This window comes from Otolemur garnettii, unplaced genomic scaffold, assembly GCF_000181295.1.
Source record: "Otolemur garnettii isolate 467f Iridium unplaced genomic scaffold, OtoGar3 scaffold00015, whole genome shotgun sequence".
NCBI lineage: Eukaryota > Metazoa > Chordata > Mammalia > Primates > Galagidae > Otolemur > Otolemur garnettii.
Genome location: NW_003852410.1, coordinates 29,263,554 through 29,279,647, shown reverse-complemented (window position 1 = coordinate 29,279,647; position 16,094 = coordinate 29,263,554). Strand labels below are relative to the sequence as shown.

The following is a 16,094-nucleotide window of genomic DNA, read 5'->3' as shown; positions in this document are numbered from 1 at the left end:
ATAAAATTCAGCACCTATAGTAAAGCAAAATAGTGCTTCCTAACCCTGATAAAATGTATCTATCAAAAATCCACAATGAATACCATACTTGATGATGCATTATAAGCAATCAAGAATGTGACACAAATGCCCACTATACCATCACTGCTATTCAACATCTGTGCCAGAGAATTTAATCAGCATAGTACCCCAATGAAAGGGGTATAAAGACAGGACAGGAAGATACCAAACTGTCATGATTTGCAGACTCTATGCTTATTTACAGAACAAATTCAAGAGAACCTACCAAATTTTTAGAACTAAAAAATGAACTCTTTAGTTTGCTGAATACAATATAATTATATAAAAGCCAACTTCATTTAATAACTATCAAACATTATAAAAAATAAAATTGAGGGCAGCACCTGTAGCTCAGTGGTTAGGGTGCTGGCCACATATACCAAGGCAGGTGGATTTGAACCCTGCCTAGGCCTGCTGAACAACAATGACAACTGCATTAAGAACAACAACAACAACAACAACAACAAAATAGCTGGGCCTTGTGCTGGTGCCTGTAGTCCTAGCTACTTCGAAGGCTACTTGGGAGGCAAGAGAATCACTTGAGCCCAAGAGTTTGAGATTAATCTGTGAGCTATGATGCCATAGCACTCTACCAAGGATGATAAAATGAGACTCGGTCTCAAAATAAAATAAAATAGAAAATATAATTTCCAATTGTTATAAAAACTTTAAGATACGAAGGAATAGATTTGATAAAACCACTGACAAAGTTTACACTTTCATTTTTTATTTTGGGGAAATATATTTATTTTATTTGGGGAAATATAATAGATACCCTGAGAAGGGAAATGACTCTTTCAAAGACACCAGTAAGTTAGAGGCAATTCTGGATTTGCAGTGGCATCAAATTCTGGAAATCTGAATGTAGGGTAATTTTGGTTTGGGCCTCTTGTGAAAAATAAAGACCATTGTCTTCATCTCATTATAAAACATACTCATGTTTTCTAGAAAATATGGAAAATTCAGAAGAACATTAAAAAGTAATATGTCACATTCCCATCCTATTGTCTGGAACAGTATGATCAATTATTTGGGGTTCTTTCTTTCTTTTCTTTTTTTTTTTTTTTTTTGAGACAGAACCTCAAGCTGTTGTCCTAGGTAGAGTGCTGTGGCATCACAGCTCACAGCAACCTCCAACTCCTGGGCTCAATCGATTCTCCTGCCTCTGCCTCCCAAGTAGCTGGGACTGCAGGAGCCTGCCACAACGCTAGGCTATTTTTTGGTTGCAGCTGTCACTGTTGTTTGGCAGGCCTGAGCTGGATTTGAACCCCCACCTACCCCCTCAGGTGTATGTGGCTGGCACCTTAGCTGCTTGAGCCACAGGTGCCAGAGCCAGATTTGGGGTTATTTCCTTCAAAAATTTGTCATGTATGTTATGTTTTTAAAAATAAAATTAGGATTATGCTATATATATTACTTGGTGTACTGATTATTTTCATACACATTTCCCTGTCTCCTCCCCTTTGTGAATGTGATAATGTAGCTATCAGTATATTGATGAAACATATGCCATTTATTTAACTTATCAATTTAAGTTTTTTTTTTTTTGAGACAGAGCCTCAAGCTATCGCCCTGGGTAGAGTGCCGTGGCATCACAGCTCACAGCAAACGTGAGTCTCCTGCCTCAGCCTCCCAAGTAGCCAGGACCACAGGCGCCCACCACAACGCCTGGCTATTTTTTGGTTGCAGCCGTCATTGTTGTTTTGGCGGAGCTGGGCTGGATTTGAACCCGCCACCTTAGGTGTACGTGGCTGGCACCGTAGCTACTTTAGCCACAGGCGCCACGCCAGTTTTTTTCTTTTTTTGAGATAGTCTCACTTTATTACCCTTAGTAGAGTCCTATGGCATTGTAGCTCACAGCAACCTCAAACTCTTGGGCTCAAGTGATCCTCTTGACTCAGCCTTCCCAGTCGCCGGGATTACAGGCATCCTCCACAATGCCCAGCTATTTTTTTTTTTAGAGACCGAGTCTTGCTCTCTAAAAAGGCTGGTCTCCAACTTCTGAGCTCAGGCGATCCACCGGCCTTGGCCTCCCAGGGTGCTAGGATTACAGGTGTGAGCCACCGTACCCGGCCAATTTAAGTTTTTGGAGAAAAACCAAATGTTAGATATGAGTGTGATGCCCACACTGATGAGAAATTCCACTCTAGCGCTCACTCAGGCACATGTAGACATGAAACCCAAGTGCGTTTCTAAGGCCAGAGGTTATTCTGCTGAAGGGAAATGGTAAACCACTGTCATAAAACTGGTCCTGCCTGGAAGGGGACAGCGACCTGGCCAGCAGGAAGTGAATGGGATTTGGTCTATCCATGGAGACTTATTAGTTTTGAAGCTTTAGGTAGCAGCCCCCCCACCCCCCGCCTTGGCTTCTTTCCTGAATTTGGGGACACAGTATCCGTGCCAACTCCATGTAGGGCCGAGCCCCTTCAGGCCTCAAAGCCTTTGCGTAAAGCCTTGTCTGCGAGGTTGGCTGGGCCCTTCTCTCTACCTGGCTGCCCTTTACTGCTTTTCGCTGCCCTGCCCACTAGGCTGGATAGGTGGCCCCGGGGGCTTCCTCTCAGTCCTTATTATGGTGGATTTCTCAACGGAGGGCAGCGCCAGGAGGGGCTCCGGCCTTCTGCCTGGCGGCCAGGTCTCCTTCCTTTCTCCATTTAAGCCTCTAATCATGCTCCTCCCAAGTTAACGATCATAACTTGTCGTTATTCTATTAATTCTGCCTTGAATCTTGTCTGTCTTCTCCTTTCAAAAGCACCCGTCTCTGTCTTGATGGCCGCTGTACCCCTCAGGCCTGGCGCACGGTGGGAGCCCACACAAGTTCTTGAAATGACGGAGGAGAAACAGCAGCCGAGACACTAGCATTGAGGTCGCAGCGAGGAGAGGGAGGGGCAGGGCGGACCCCAGGCTACGGTCTGAGGCGGGACGTGGGGGCGGGTTCTGGGCGGGGTCTCGTGGCTTTGGGGCGGGGCTTCAGGGCTGCGGAGAAGCCGGGCTGACCGCACTGCTCAGGCTTTGCTGGTAGATCTCCTCCGGCGCCAGGCCCTCTGGCTTCCAGCCCGCGCCGCCGTTAGGGGGCGCCCGCGCTCGTGGCGCCGCGGTTCTGCTGGGAAGGCACCGCCCGCGCCGGGCTGCTGGGGCCGCAACTCCGGGCGCGCACTCAGTTGTCCCCTCTGCCGCCGCTGCTGCCGCCGCCGCCGTCGGGCGCGGGCTCGCTTGTCCCCGCGCTCGCGCTCTCCGGCCGCCGGCATCTCCCGGCCCGGCCGCCGCCGCCGCCGCGCTGTGAGTGGGACGGGCGCGGGGTTTGCGGGTCCAGGGCGCGGAAGGGCCGGGCTTAAGGACGAGCCCGCGCGGAACAACTAGGGGAGCCGGGCTGAGGAGGATCAGGGCGGGGGCTCTCTCAGAGGACCGCGGGGAGCCGGAGCCGCGTGTCCCGGGGTTGGCACGAGCCTGCGGTGGGGGTGCCCACGGCCAGGCCTGGGCGGGGTTTTCGGGGCCCGCCCGGCGAGGACGCGCGCTTTCGGCCGGCCCGGGTTCGGGGCTCCGGTGCGCGTCCCCCGCCCGGCCCCGGAGCATCGCTTGCCCTACGGCGAGGCGGGTCAGGTTGGGGGCTTAGCTTGCGGGGCAACAGCTAAGCACAGCCGGGACGGAGACACTCGGGGTTTGCTCGAAAATGATTGTTTCTGGGGGTGGTGCTTATTAGCCATTGCTTGCCCTAGTTTAAAGCATAAGACAGGTCTCAAAAGCCCTGCCTTTAGGATTTTCTGCTCTGAAGAGACACTCAGATTGCAGCTGAGTTCTTTATGTTTAGATTTGTGTATGTCGTGAGATTTTTAATGCTTGATGTCAGAGGTGATAAATGGCCGTGGTAATGGGGCGCCCCTGCAGCACCTGCTGGGCTGACTGGTGGAGTCTGTGTCGGGGGATGGGGCGGGACAGGGAAATGAAATGTGACAGAGATCCTGTTTGGATATTCTGCTGAAGTTATCATGTTTCTGTTCAGGTATACCAGTTCTAGAGCAAGTTGATAAATCCAATTTTAGGACTTTGTGTTAGAAGAACTTTGGGTGGCAAAGTGACCCGGGATGACCTGGTTTGGCTAAGAATGTTGGGGGTAGTCTGTATATCTCTTTCCATATCCCTCTGGCTTGTTCATTTTTTTTTTTTTGCCGTCACAAATGCCCTAGTACTCGAATCATCTTGGGATAGGAAAGAAGCTCGGGACAACATTTAGTACAGGCCTGAGCCCAATACTGAGATGTTTTCAAATGGACAAATATATAGCTAGGCAGAGGAAAATAATTTTGTCAGCAGAGTTCGTAGGTTGTGAGAATTTCCACTTTGATTGAAAACCATCAGTCATTACTCATACTAGGTTTTGCATAATGCCTTAGATGGGAAGTATGGAGAGTGGTCAAGATAGCCATAGATGCCATTTCAAAGTTTTGTAATTTGAATTTTCATAAATCGTACTTAAACCAAAGCATTACTACATGGAGGAATCCTAGGGTAAACTCTATGACTCTCTCAGTGTGTGTTGGATTCTGATATTTGGGATGTATTTATTTGGATTCAGCCTTACCTTGGAGATAATCCTGAGTCATGCTTTAAAGAAATTCCTTCTGAGATCTAGAGCTCAGATGTCTGGACACACCCCCTTACCTGTGTGTAGTTCCCCTTTTGGAGCTCTGGAGAGATTAGAAGCAAATTAAGAGGGCTCTTCTCCATATTTGCCTTGTGTCCATGCTGATGCTCTAAAGTACCTGTATTCACACTCTCAAGTTTCTCAATTTACCACAGAAATTTTGTTTATGTTACTGCCACTACTATTTTCACATTTGTATAATATTTGCCAGTTTACAGATGGTTTTATATTCATGATCTTATTTTCTCCATTTCCCCAAAGAATAAGCTGGGCATAAAGAATGAATTTTCTCAAGATCTCATAATTAGTAACAGACCAGAATTGAGAACTGGGATACAGCCGTCCCTCCCCCCCACCCCAAGTTCTTTTTCCTTGTTTTGATCTGTTACCTTTTATGTTGTGCCTAACTAGTGTAATTACTTTGGGGAAGGTGGTATTACCAGGTTTTATCTCATGGAGACTGATGGTTAAAAGGAATTTTATAATACTAATGATTATAAGATTTTAGGATTTTATGAGGAATTTTATAATACTACAGAGCTGACTATTTGTGACTGTTCTTTAGCCTTTAGCTCCTTTCTAAACCACATGGTTGAGAGACGAGAGAGAGAATATAATTACTTTAAAAAAAAGGTCCATTTCTGCAGCGGTTTTGTTAAGGATAATTTAACACTATAATCACATTATCCTTGTATGCCTGGTTACTTGTGCTGGCCTGTATGTGAATGTTAACCCGAAAGACTCCTTTAGATGTTGCTGAACTAGTTACTATAAAAAGTATTTCACTTTCAAACTCCCACGTTTCAAGAAGAGGAAAATCTCAGTACAAAGGCAAATTTGAAGGTAAGTATAGATGGGGGAAATTTATTGAGCCTTCTGAATGCCAGACACAAAGGTTTCAGTAGAAAAACTTTTTAAAGGGCTACCTGGAAACTCTGGGACGGCGTAGTTATAGGTTTGAAGGTTTTTATTGCAGTGTACAGGTTGTTGTGTAGGGGTAGGTCTTTTCCCCCTGGGGAAGTTCTAGTCTGTTGCAAAAGTGATAAACCAGCAATGTATGTGTTAAGTTAGTTCATCATAAGTATAAAGTCTAATTGCAATTCTGTAGTAGTGAGGAGAGTGGCATTTAGGGGTTCTTGGGTGTTTTTAGTTCGGAGCTGGCGGGTCCGAACCCAGCCCGGGACTGTCAAACAACAGTGACATCTACAACCAAAAAATACCTGGGGGTTGTGACGGGCACCTGTAATCCTAGCTACTTGAGAGGCTGAGGCAAGAGAATTGCTTAAGCCCAAGAGTTTGAGGTTGCTGTGAGCTGTGATGCCACTGCACTCTACCGAGGGTGACATAGTGAGACTCTGTCTCAAAAATAAATAAATAAAGTTATGAACTTATTGAATCATACATTCTTCAGATTTGCTACTTTAGAAAATTCATAAATTCTTTTAAGGCTTCTGTAAATTGTTCAGTATATATTTTTAACTTAGTTACTTAAGTACACTGTCGGAATTTATACATTAGTTGCAATAAACTTTGAAGCTTAAACATGGGTGAATTTTTAGTACTGTTTGATATTTTTTGGGAATGGTCATTGTTTCCACAAGAATTTTATTTGCATCAAAGGTCAGATCTTTTCAGGTGAGCTGATTTTACAGGGCCTGAAGGCTTTCTTTGAACTTTATAGTTGTTTGTGCTTGGTTGTATACACTCTTTAAAAATGATCTTTAGTAAGGAAAGTCATTATAAAGAAAAATTTTTTTCGGGTGGTGCCTGTAGCTCAAGCAGCTAAGGCACCAACCACATACACCAGAGCTGGCAGGTTGGAATCTGGCCCCAGGCCTGCCAAACAGTGACAACTACAACCAAAAAATAGCCGGGCGTTGTGGTGGACACCTGTAGTCCCAGCTACTTGGGAGGCTGAGGCAGGAGAATTTCTTGAGCCCAAGAGTTTGAGGTTGCTATGAGCTGTGATGTTACAGCACTCTACCCAGGGCAGTAGTTTGAGGCTTTGTCTCAAAAAAAAAAAAAGAAAAAGAAAAAAAGAAATTTTTTTCTTTGTTACCCTCATATTCATCATTCCTGGCAATTTTTAAAAAATATATAAAGCTATTTCTTTGCCCTCATCAAGGAAAACAGCCCATTTGCTGCCCACTTTGAGATCTTCCTTCTGCTGCCTGTCTTGTGGTCATTTTACTTCTCATTAAGCCCTCCATTGGAGACTGTGCCAAAATAGGGAGAAGATGAAAAGCCGATGAATCATTTTTTAATTGTTAGTGGTTCTGGAAAATGATTTAGTAGAAGAGATTGAAACTATTCTGGAAATTCTTTGGTATTATGTTTTATTTCATTCATCTGCATCGTCTCTGAGATATTTCAAATGGTCAAAAATTCAAAATTCAGGCTTGGCGCCTATAGCTCAAGCGGCTAAGGTGCCAGCCACATACACCAGAGCTGGCAGGTTGGAATCCAGCCCAGGCCTGCCAAACAATGACAACTATAACCAAAAAAAAGCGGGGTATTGTGGCAGGTGCCTGTAGTCCCAGCTACTTGGGAGGCCCATGCAAGAGAATCACTTAAGCCCAGGAGTTGGAGGTTGCTGTGAGATGTGAAGCCACGGTACTGTACCCAGGGCAACAGCTTGAGGCTCTGTCTCAAAAAAAAAAATTCAGAATTCAGAGGTTGATTACTATCTAGCTATTGGATAGCCAGGAATCTTCCTGCCTTTTTTTTTGTTTGTTTTTGCATTTTCACAGAGGATGTTTAAAAGCAAGGAGTAGAGATAAAAATTAACCAATCAATACTATTTTCCCCTTTGAGCTCTTTAATGAACAATTTGATTTTTAAAGATAGTTTAGTCATTGTTATTGGAAATGACTAATATTGCTTCACTTAATTTTGATATATTTTATATACAAGTATAGTAAGGCTTTGGGGTGCTTTTAAAGAAACATAGTCTTATATAGATTCTCATAATTGCTTTCCTGAATTATTAAGCTTGAGGTTTCATTACATCTTTGTACCGGAACTTTGGCTTTTGCTGTGGTATTCAGTGGAATCATTAATTTTCTTTTTATGACTGCTCAAGAAGTTATCTAGTTTTGATTTAACAGTAAAAAAAGGAAAAAAAAGGAATAGTGGACAGATCTTGTATAACATCTGTAACATTGATGTCTGTTTTTTTCCTGGTCTTTGGTCTTCCATTTCTTGTTTAACCATTTGGATATTCATGGATTGGAGTTCCTTTTTCTTACTGAAAACAGAGGATAGCAGCCACTTATTCTCAGCAGTTGTTGCCATTTATTTATTTATTAGCCTCAAGAGAATGTTTACAAACCCATTATGACTGCTTAGTTAGGTTGAGTTACTAGAAAATTTGTAAATCCCTATTGGGTAAGTAGGGTTAATAGATGGCTGTATAGGGAGTCTAAAGTTAATCCTTTTCACTTCCTTGTTTCTTGGATTCTGTTCTTTCAATTTCTGTCCTAGGACTTATGGAAAGATCTAGACTAGGAGTCAGGTGTGTTCAAAGACCACCAGTTCTTATTTGGTAACTTCTCAGTTGTGGGGCCTTGACTTAGTCTCTTAATCTGCCTTATTTTTCTTTTTTGCATCTCTACATGCTTGGTTTACTGCTATCAGAAGTGATGTGAGGTGGGACAGGCTTTCATAGCCTTGCCTGTTTAAATTATTTGTTCTAGAATCCCTTTTCAGGTTGTCCAAATTTTCTTTCAGGGTTCAACTGAGTGAGCTCTTCCCAGAAGTCCTCCATTTTCCCATTGGGAATCTTGACCTTCTCTGCTGGTCCATCTATTATATAGCCCTTTTGAATTCTGTTCTGCACTTCATTTGTCACATGTTGCCTTCTTTATAGATTGAAACCTCCATGAGGGCAAAGATTGTTCCACATAGGTTCCTCCCCACCCCATAGTTGACTTACGACAAATGTTGGTTGAATAAATGATTATTGAGGCTGTCTGGAATGAATACTTTGGATGATGGAAAGATGCCAAAGATGAGCATCTTACCAGAACTTTTAGATGACTGACCTTTGATGTTGTTCAGTTACTAATCCATGGTTATCAGTAACTGAATCAGACACTGGCAAGATGAATTGGCCAAGCCTGTTTCTTGGTTTTATTTCAGATACTATTTGTGAAGCAAGTCAGAGGAATGAAATGTTGTCATAACAACCCTGAATTTGACATTTGTTCCATTTCTCGCCCTATAGCATGTGGAGGCCTATCTATATCTAACTGCTGTGTAAAGAATAAAAACTGACTGCACATCTCTCAGTCCACATTTCAGCTTGTTTGCGTTGAAGAATTTGCAAGGTAGAGAAATAGATGCTTCAGGCTCTGATTTCAGCCCATGCTGTGCTATGCAAATGTTCTCTACATGCCTGAGTGACCTTTTGAGAAAGAGCCTTTGTGATCTTCTGTAGCCAGGGCTTGTTCTGGGAATTGTGTGCCAGATTCCTCTAAAAATGGGAAAAGCGGATGTGTTCAAAGACCACATAAAAAAGCCGATGCATTTCATGGGTGAATATGTATAAGTCCTTGTTTCTTACTATCTCTTGCCAGAGCTTTTGAAATTTGCTCTGCAGTTTGCTTTGCAGTTTGATTTGAGGAACTGAAGTGTGTGAGAGGGAACTGACTAAGGCAATTCAGTAGCAGGGAAACTGTTTAAGTGCTTTGGAATTGTACATAAAAATAAATCACACTGTCATCATTAGTATCTGAGCATTTCTGTGTCTTAAGGCTGGCTGTCCGTGAGTGTTGGCTGATTGACTCTTGTCCAGACCAGTAAGGTTTTGTTTTGGTTTTGGGGTTTTTTTGTCCCAAATTATGCTTTAACAGATCTGGCATTTATTTCAATTATTTTCTATTTGTTTTTCTTGTTGTACAAAGAGAAATATGTCATTATAAACTATATCATGATTAGTTTTTTATATTACAAGATAAATACCATTCTGATATATTTTTCTTGGAAAGAGATAATTGGTGTCTTGGGAGATTTATAATTTGTATAGCTGAAATGCTGATGAAAAGAAGTTTTCTCTTTCTCCCTTTTTAACGTTTAATTTTTGTTTTTTCTTGTTATCTAGAGTTTTTCAATGACATTTAATTATTTTTTTAATTTCAAAATGTTAAGGAGGTATAAGTGTTTTTGTTACATGGATGAATTCAATAATGTTTAAGTCAGGGCTTTTAGTGTGCCTTTCACCAGAGTAGTGTACATGGTGGACCACTAAGGATTTGTACAAGGATAAGGTTATAGAGTTATTGTAATGTTCTCCTATAGATTTTAAAAACTGGATTTTCAGAGAAAAGAGGTAGATTTCTTTTCTTTTCTTTTCTTAGTTATACTCTAATGAAGATTCAGAGAGGTAGCATTTGAATGGCTGGTCTACTTCGTAGGCTCTTCCTCCTTCCTTTTAAGTACAGGATAGCTCTTTGAAAAACCTTCATTTTCTTAGTTCCAGATGGGCTCCCTGAGGTAAGGACACAGGACCCACAGAAGGCCCTAGGGGCGTGCTTTCTTCCCCAGATCTTTGCCCTATATCGGGTTTTAGTAGAGCAAGAATGAGTGGTTTTTCTACTGTTTGGATTGCTCCCTTGGATGAAAAAAACCTTTTTTCTCTATTTTCATACTTTCATGTACTATCATATGTCTGGTTTATTTCTTCCCAGAGTTTCCCTGGAACCTGGGCTCCTGGAGACGCAGCGCTGGAGCAGATGGATAATGGAGACTGGGGCTATATGGTGAGTGGTTCTTGCAGGTTGAAGGCTGACAAATACTTTCTGTGTATCTTTTTTTCCCATTATGTATTCTCAGGTATAATATATCTTGTAAGAATGAATATTATGAATTTGTGCAACTCTCTCTTCTCTTTTAATCAGTTTTGTTGGGTTTTTTGGGTTTTGCTTTTTTTAAATTAAATTTTTTTTTTTTTTGCTAAAGACGGAGTCTTGCTATATTGCTGGTCTTAAACTCCTGCCCTCAAGTGATCCTCACATCTCAGCCTACCAAAGTGCTGGGATTACAGGCATGAGCCACCATGCCTGAATGGTTTGATGTTTTAATGGAAGCAAACTCAATATGGATGCTCAAAGTACGTTTTTAAATCACTTATTTGAGACCTAACATTATCTTTTTGTTTAAAGTATATTTGCTCTGAAGATGCTTTCTTCATGGAATGGTGACTTCTAGCAGGGCACATTTATTTGTAGTTAGGGAGATTAATGATTGAAGGTGCCTCTTCTCCCAATTGCACTTCTCATGTGTACATGTGTCTTGCTATTTTCTATTCCTTTGGGAAGAAATATTTTACTTGGGTTGTACTTGAAGTCAGTCTGTCTTTATTTTTTCTTAAATATTGTTAAAATATGATTTCTAAAGCTGAAGGTATGTATTAGAGAAGCTTGTTTTTCAAAATTAAAGGCCAGGTTGCAATATTAATGTTACAAAAGTGAATACACCATCAGATTATGCAATTTTAAAGCTGCTGTTAGCGGTGAGTGCGCATGTGTTCCTTTTGTGGCTAGGTTGGGTTGACTAAATTGTATTTTAACTTAGTATTTGAAGCTATTATTTCCATGGAAAGGTTATCAAGATTAGATCTATACAAATTTTTATTTTTAAATTAAATTTCATGTTTCTTTTGTTCCTCTTTTATCAGGGAGAAAAATTCAAATATTGAAAGTAGATGTCTTTATATTATCAGATCATTTTTATTCTATTCTATGTTAAATTGAGTTAAGAAAAACAAACGCCTTTTTACAAAATCAGAAAAAGACTTCAGAGTATATTTTAGCTTAGCTTTTTCTTTCTCATATACTCTGACCTAAAAACTCCATAGATACTGGGCCTGAAGCTATTTACTTCTGGAAGTCATACCCTCCATTCTTAGAGCAAGGCCTTAAAGAATTCCATTTTTCCTTTTTTCTCTTGAAGGCAAATATTCCATCCCTCCATCTGGTTATGTTTATCACTGAAAGAAAGCCATTTGTGTTACAGGATTACTAAATGTACTTTAGCCTGAAGGTATTTTGTGCTTTGCTCAGTATCATTAATTTTCTTAATTTGTCGAAGTTAGGATTAAAAATTTCAGATGACTGACCTTTTTGTTTGTTAAATTTCAGATGACTGACCCAGTCACGTTAAATGTAGGTGGACACTTGTACACAACGTCTCTAACCACTTTGACTCGTTATCCGGATTCCATGCTTGGAGCTATGTTTGGGGGGGACTTCCCCACAGCTCGAGACCCTCAAGGCAATTACTTCATTGATCGAGATGGACCTCTTTTCCGATATGTCCTCAACTTCTTAAGAACTTCAGAGTTGACCTTACCCCTGGATTTTAAGGAATTTGATCTGCTTCGAAAAGAAGCAGACTTTTACCAGATTGAGCCATTGATTCAGTGTCTCAATGACCCTAAGCCTTTGTATCCTATGGATACTTTTGAAGAAGTTGTGGAGCTATCCAGTACTCGGAAGCTTTCTAAGTACTCCAATCCAGTGGCTGTCATTATAACCCAATTAACCATCACCACCAAGGTCCATTCCTTACTAGAAGGCATCTCAAATTATTTTACCAAGTGGAATAAGCACATGATGGACACCAGAGACTGCCAGGTTTCCTTTACTTTTGGACCCTGTGATTATCATCAGGAAGTTTCTCTTAGGGTTCACCTGATGGAATACATTACAAAACAAGGCTTCACAATCCGCAACACTCGGGTGCATCACATGAGTGAGCGGGCCAACGAGAACACGGTGGAGCACAACTGGACTTTCTGCAGACTAGCCCGGAAGACAGATGACTGATCTCCAGCTCCACGAGAAGTTCTTGGAAACGACTCCAGGAAATGGAAGAGACTGATTTTTGTTTTTAATTACAGCGTGGGATTTTTTTTCCTTTTAAATATTTGTATTTATTTGAAGGCAGTGAGGATCAGAAGGAAGATTTGTGCTTTAGCAGATTCCTCCATGTTTTGTCCCCTTCAGCCTGAGTATGCATGTGCCTGTTCACAGTCTCTAGATACCTTTTTTATAAAAAGAAGTCTGAAAATCATTATGGTATATAATCTACCCTTAACAGAGCTTTTTTTTATTACAGTGCTAAAATGATTTCTGATAAATGGTCCCTAACTCAGGTAGAAGGCTAAAAATACAGGAATGAAAGAATAAGCAGAGTACTCATGATGCCTTTGAGAAAAATCAAAACATCATGTAGGGTGACCTAGTTTCCAAAACAATAAGTAGTATTGTAATATTAAAGGAGAACTGTTCCAATCATTTAAAAGTACTTATTAAGTACTGCTTTTTACAGTTATGACAACTGTTTCTTTCTATGCATATAAATCAAGGAACCAAATATCTGTAGCCATGGAAATGTCTAACTAGAAATATTTATATTAGATTCTGAATACGAAATGTCCCTGTGGTAGAAATCTTATGCCTGGTGCAGTATAATTCCCAAGTGTACTGTTGACCAGGAAAAAAAAAAACCTAATAAAAAATGAAATATGAAAATTAAGTATGTGTTTATCAATTATTATTAAGGGGGAAACATCATATTCCTTGTCTAAAGTATGCCTTGTCTGTCTTATGTTCTGGTATTTACTGCACATTTACATTTGATCTATAGGTTGCAGTTTATAAAAAACTCTTGTGTTCCTGAAAGAAACACAGATGGAATTATTAATTTTGTTTAAAAGTGCATATTTGAGCAGTGAACATACAGTTTGACAAATTTTTTCAAATAGGACTTACATTGAAGAGTATACTTTTTTTTTTTTTTTTTTAGAGATAGAGTCTCATTTTGTCACTCTCTGTAGAGTGCTGTAGAGTCACAACTCGCAGCAACCTCCAGCTCCTGGGCTTAGGTGGTTCTCCTGCCTCACCCTCCCAAGTAGCTAGGACTACAGGCGCCTGCCACAATGCCCGGCCATTTTTTTGTTGCAATTTGGCCGGGGCTGGGTTTGAACCCTCTACCCTCGGTATATGGGGCCAGCGCCCCCCTCACTGAGCCATAGGCGCCACCCTGAAGACTACATTTTTAATTGTCATAGTTTTAAATATGACCATTATTTCAGCTTTGTGCTAAGCTCAGGGACAAGATTCTATAACCACTTCACTGTGGCAACCCACACATCTATTTTGTTATCAAATTATATTGTATTTCTGAGGAAAGAAACAAGCTTCAGAAGGATCTGGAATAGTTTAGTCATTGTAGTCTTACTTTGCATAGTTCATTTGATTCTATTTCACAGGAAAGATTATTTTAATCTTAGTGACACTTCCTAGTTTGCTAGAATACTTTATAAAAGGAATTCACAGTTTCTTCCTATTTTCTAAGGGCAAAATGGAGCTCTGAGACTGTCCTCTGGGGTAGACAGGTCACTCCTTTTTTTCCTTCTCTGTGAGAAGATTCTGAGATTCTCTGAAAGGAAGATTATGACACTTAAGTCCATTTTTGCCCATGTCTGTCTTTTTTTTTTTTTTTTCTTTTGCCCATCTCTTTCTGAAAATTTATTTTAGGATTTGACAAATGGCCAATATGCAGAAACCTGTAATTACCCTGTTCTCACAATCTTCAAACTAAGATCCCTTAAAGTTAATGACAGGCTGCTGTGGTTTCAGTAAATCAATGTACTAGTACAGGTTATCTTTTAAAAAATGTTGTCTCCTATTTAAAATTGATTGATGATTACCTGAAAAAAAAAAAAAAAAGAAATAACGACCAGTTATGTGTAGTTGAACAAGCTAAGGCCAATGTGAATTAAAATGATGTTGGGTTGAAAACAGGTGTGGAAATAGGAATACTAATAGCTCTAAGATTTTAAGAGTTAAAAACTTACAGGATCTCTTCCCTGTCTAGTTTACTGGAGATAAGTTTGCTTTGGGTAAATTTTATCAGATTCACGAATTATTATTATTATTATTGTTTTTTGAGACAGAGTCTCACTATGTTGCCCTCAGTAGAGTGTCATGGCGTCACAGCTCACAGCAACTTCAAACTCTTGGGCTTAAATGATTCTCTTGCCTCAGCCTCCCAGGGCATGCAGTGGCTCAGCTGACGCTGGTGGATCACTTGGAGCTCAGTGGTTTGAAGCCAGCTTGAGCAAGAGCAAGACCCTGTCTCTAAAAAAATAGTTGGTCGTTGGGGCGGGTACCTGTAGTCTCAGCTACTCCGGAGGCTGAGGCAAGAGAATCACTTAAGCCCTAGAGTTTGAGGTTGCTGTGGGCTAGAATGCCACGATATTCTATTAGGATGACAAAGTGAAACTCTGTCTCAAAAAAAAGGTTATTAATAAATTACTTTCGAGAGCACAGTAAGTATATTCTTTTTTTTACTTTTTTGTTGACCAACATAATTTAAGTGTGCCGTGGAAGTTTAACTATAGGTTCAAGTGTGCTGTGAGATAAAATCGGTTGAAAAACACCGCGCTAGGGTGATGCTGACCACTGCCTTGAGCTATACTGTGATTTTGAACACTAATTCTTACTTTTCTTCTTATTTTTTTTTGAGACAGAGTCTCAAGCTGTTGCCCTCGGTAGAGTGCCATGGTGTCACAGCTCACAGCAACCTCAAACTCTTGAGCTTAAGTGATTCTCTTGCCTCAGACCTGAGTAGCTGGGATTACAGGTGCCCGCCACAACATCCGGCTACTTTTTCTGTTGTAGTGTCGTCGTTTAGCTGGCCCAGGCTGGGTTCAAACCCACCAGCCTAGGTATACAGCCAGCGCCATAACCACTATACTACAGGTGCCAAGCCAGATTCAGTAATCACTAACAACTAAATGATTACGTGAGTAAATTAGGAAAAGTAGCAGTTGAGATTTTTTTGCAATTTGTCTAGTAACATTTAATTTTAAGTGTTTTATCTAGTTAGGTAATTGAAAATGATATGAAAAATGTACCTTGAAGATTTTGGGTAGCTTGAGATGTTATGTCTGTTTTTATGAAATTCCAAATCGTTTTTACTTGGGAAGACTTGATTTTTAAAAATTGATACTTAGTTGTATTCTTAGGGCTCTATTTTATTTAGATTACATCAAGTGTAGGCACTTTTGGAGGGTATTGTATGTGCTCTTTTAAACCTAAGGATGAATGTGTACTGAAGTGTTAATGAGCGAGTCTACTTTCTAGATCTAAAGCAAAGCCTGATATTTAATCAAATAGATGCTACAAATGTATAGTGGTACTGTTTGTCATTGTGGGAAATTTCAAACACTTAAAAGTAGGGAGATTAGAACACCCACTGACCAGCTTTGATAACTGTTCCCTCCTGCTTTTTTCTTCTGTGAATTATTTTGAGGTAAATCACAGATACTATTTCATAGATAATACTTCAGACTGTATCTTAAAAGATAACAGTTGTAATACATATA

At 40.6% G+C, this 16,094-nt stretch overlaps 1 protein-coding gene across 4 annotated transcripts; it reads left to right on the top strand.

Moving 5' to 3' along the window:
• The first annotated feature begins 5,147 nt into the window (after positions 1-5,147).
• KCTD6 (potassium channel tetramerization domain containing 6) lies at positions 5,148-13,237 on the top strand. 4 transcript variants are annotated; one of them, XM_023510678.1, is made up of 4 exons: positions 5,148-5,542; positions 8,925-9,027; positions 10,387-10,458; positions 11,839-13,237. In XM_023510678.1, exons 3-4 carry the CDS (start codon positions 10,432-10,434, stop codon positions 12,523-12,525), a joined length of 714 nt encoding a protein of 237 aa, XP_023366446.1. In that variant the 5' UTR covers positions 5,148-5,542; positions 8,925-9,027; positions 10,387-10,431; the 3' UTR covers positions 12,526-13,237. The 4 variants fall into 4 exon arrangements, with proteins under 4 accessions (XP_023366446.1, XP_012657967.1, XP_012657968.1 ...); XM_012802513.2 differs by lacking the exon at positions 8,925-9,027; XM_012802514.2 differs by lacking the exon at positions 5,148-5,542 and having other exon boundaries at positions 7,673-9,027.
• The last annotated feature ends 2,857 nt before the right edge of the window (positions 13,238-16,094 follow it).

Excerpts from the sequence above, each read along its gene's own strand:
- KCTD6 (XM_012802511.1), top strand. The coding sequence starts at position 10,279 with ATGAGTGGTTTTTCTACTGTTTGGATTGCTCCCTTGGATGAAAAAAAC. Across the intron at positions 10,459-11,838 it reads ATGGAGACTGGGGCTATATG|ATGACTGACCCAGTCACGTT; the intron begins GTGAGTGGTTCT and ends GTTAAATTTCAG.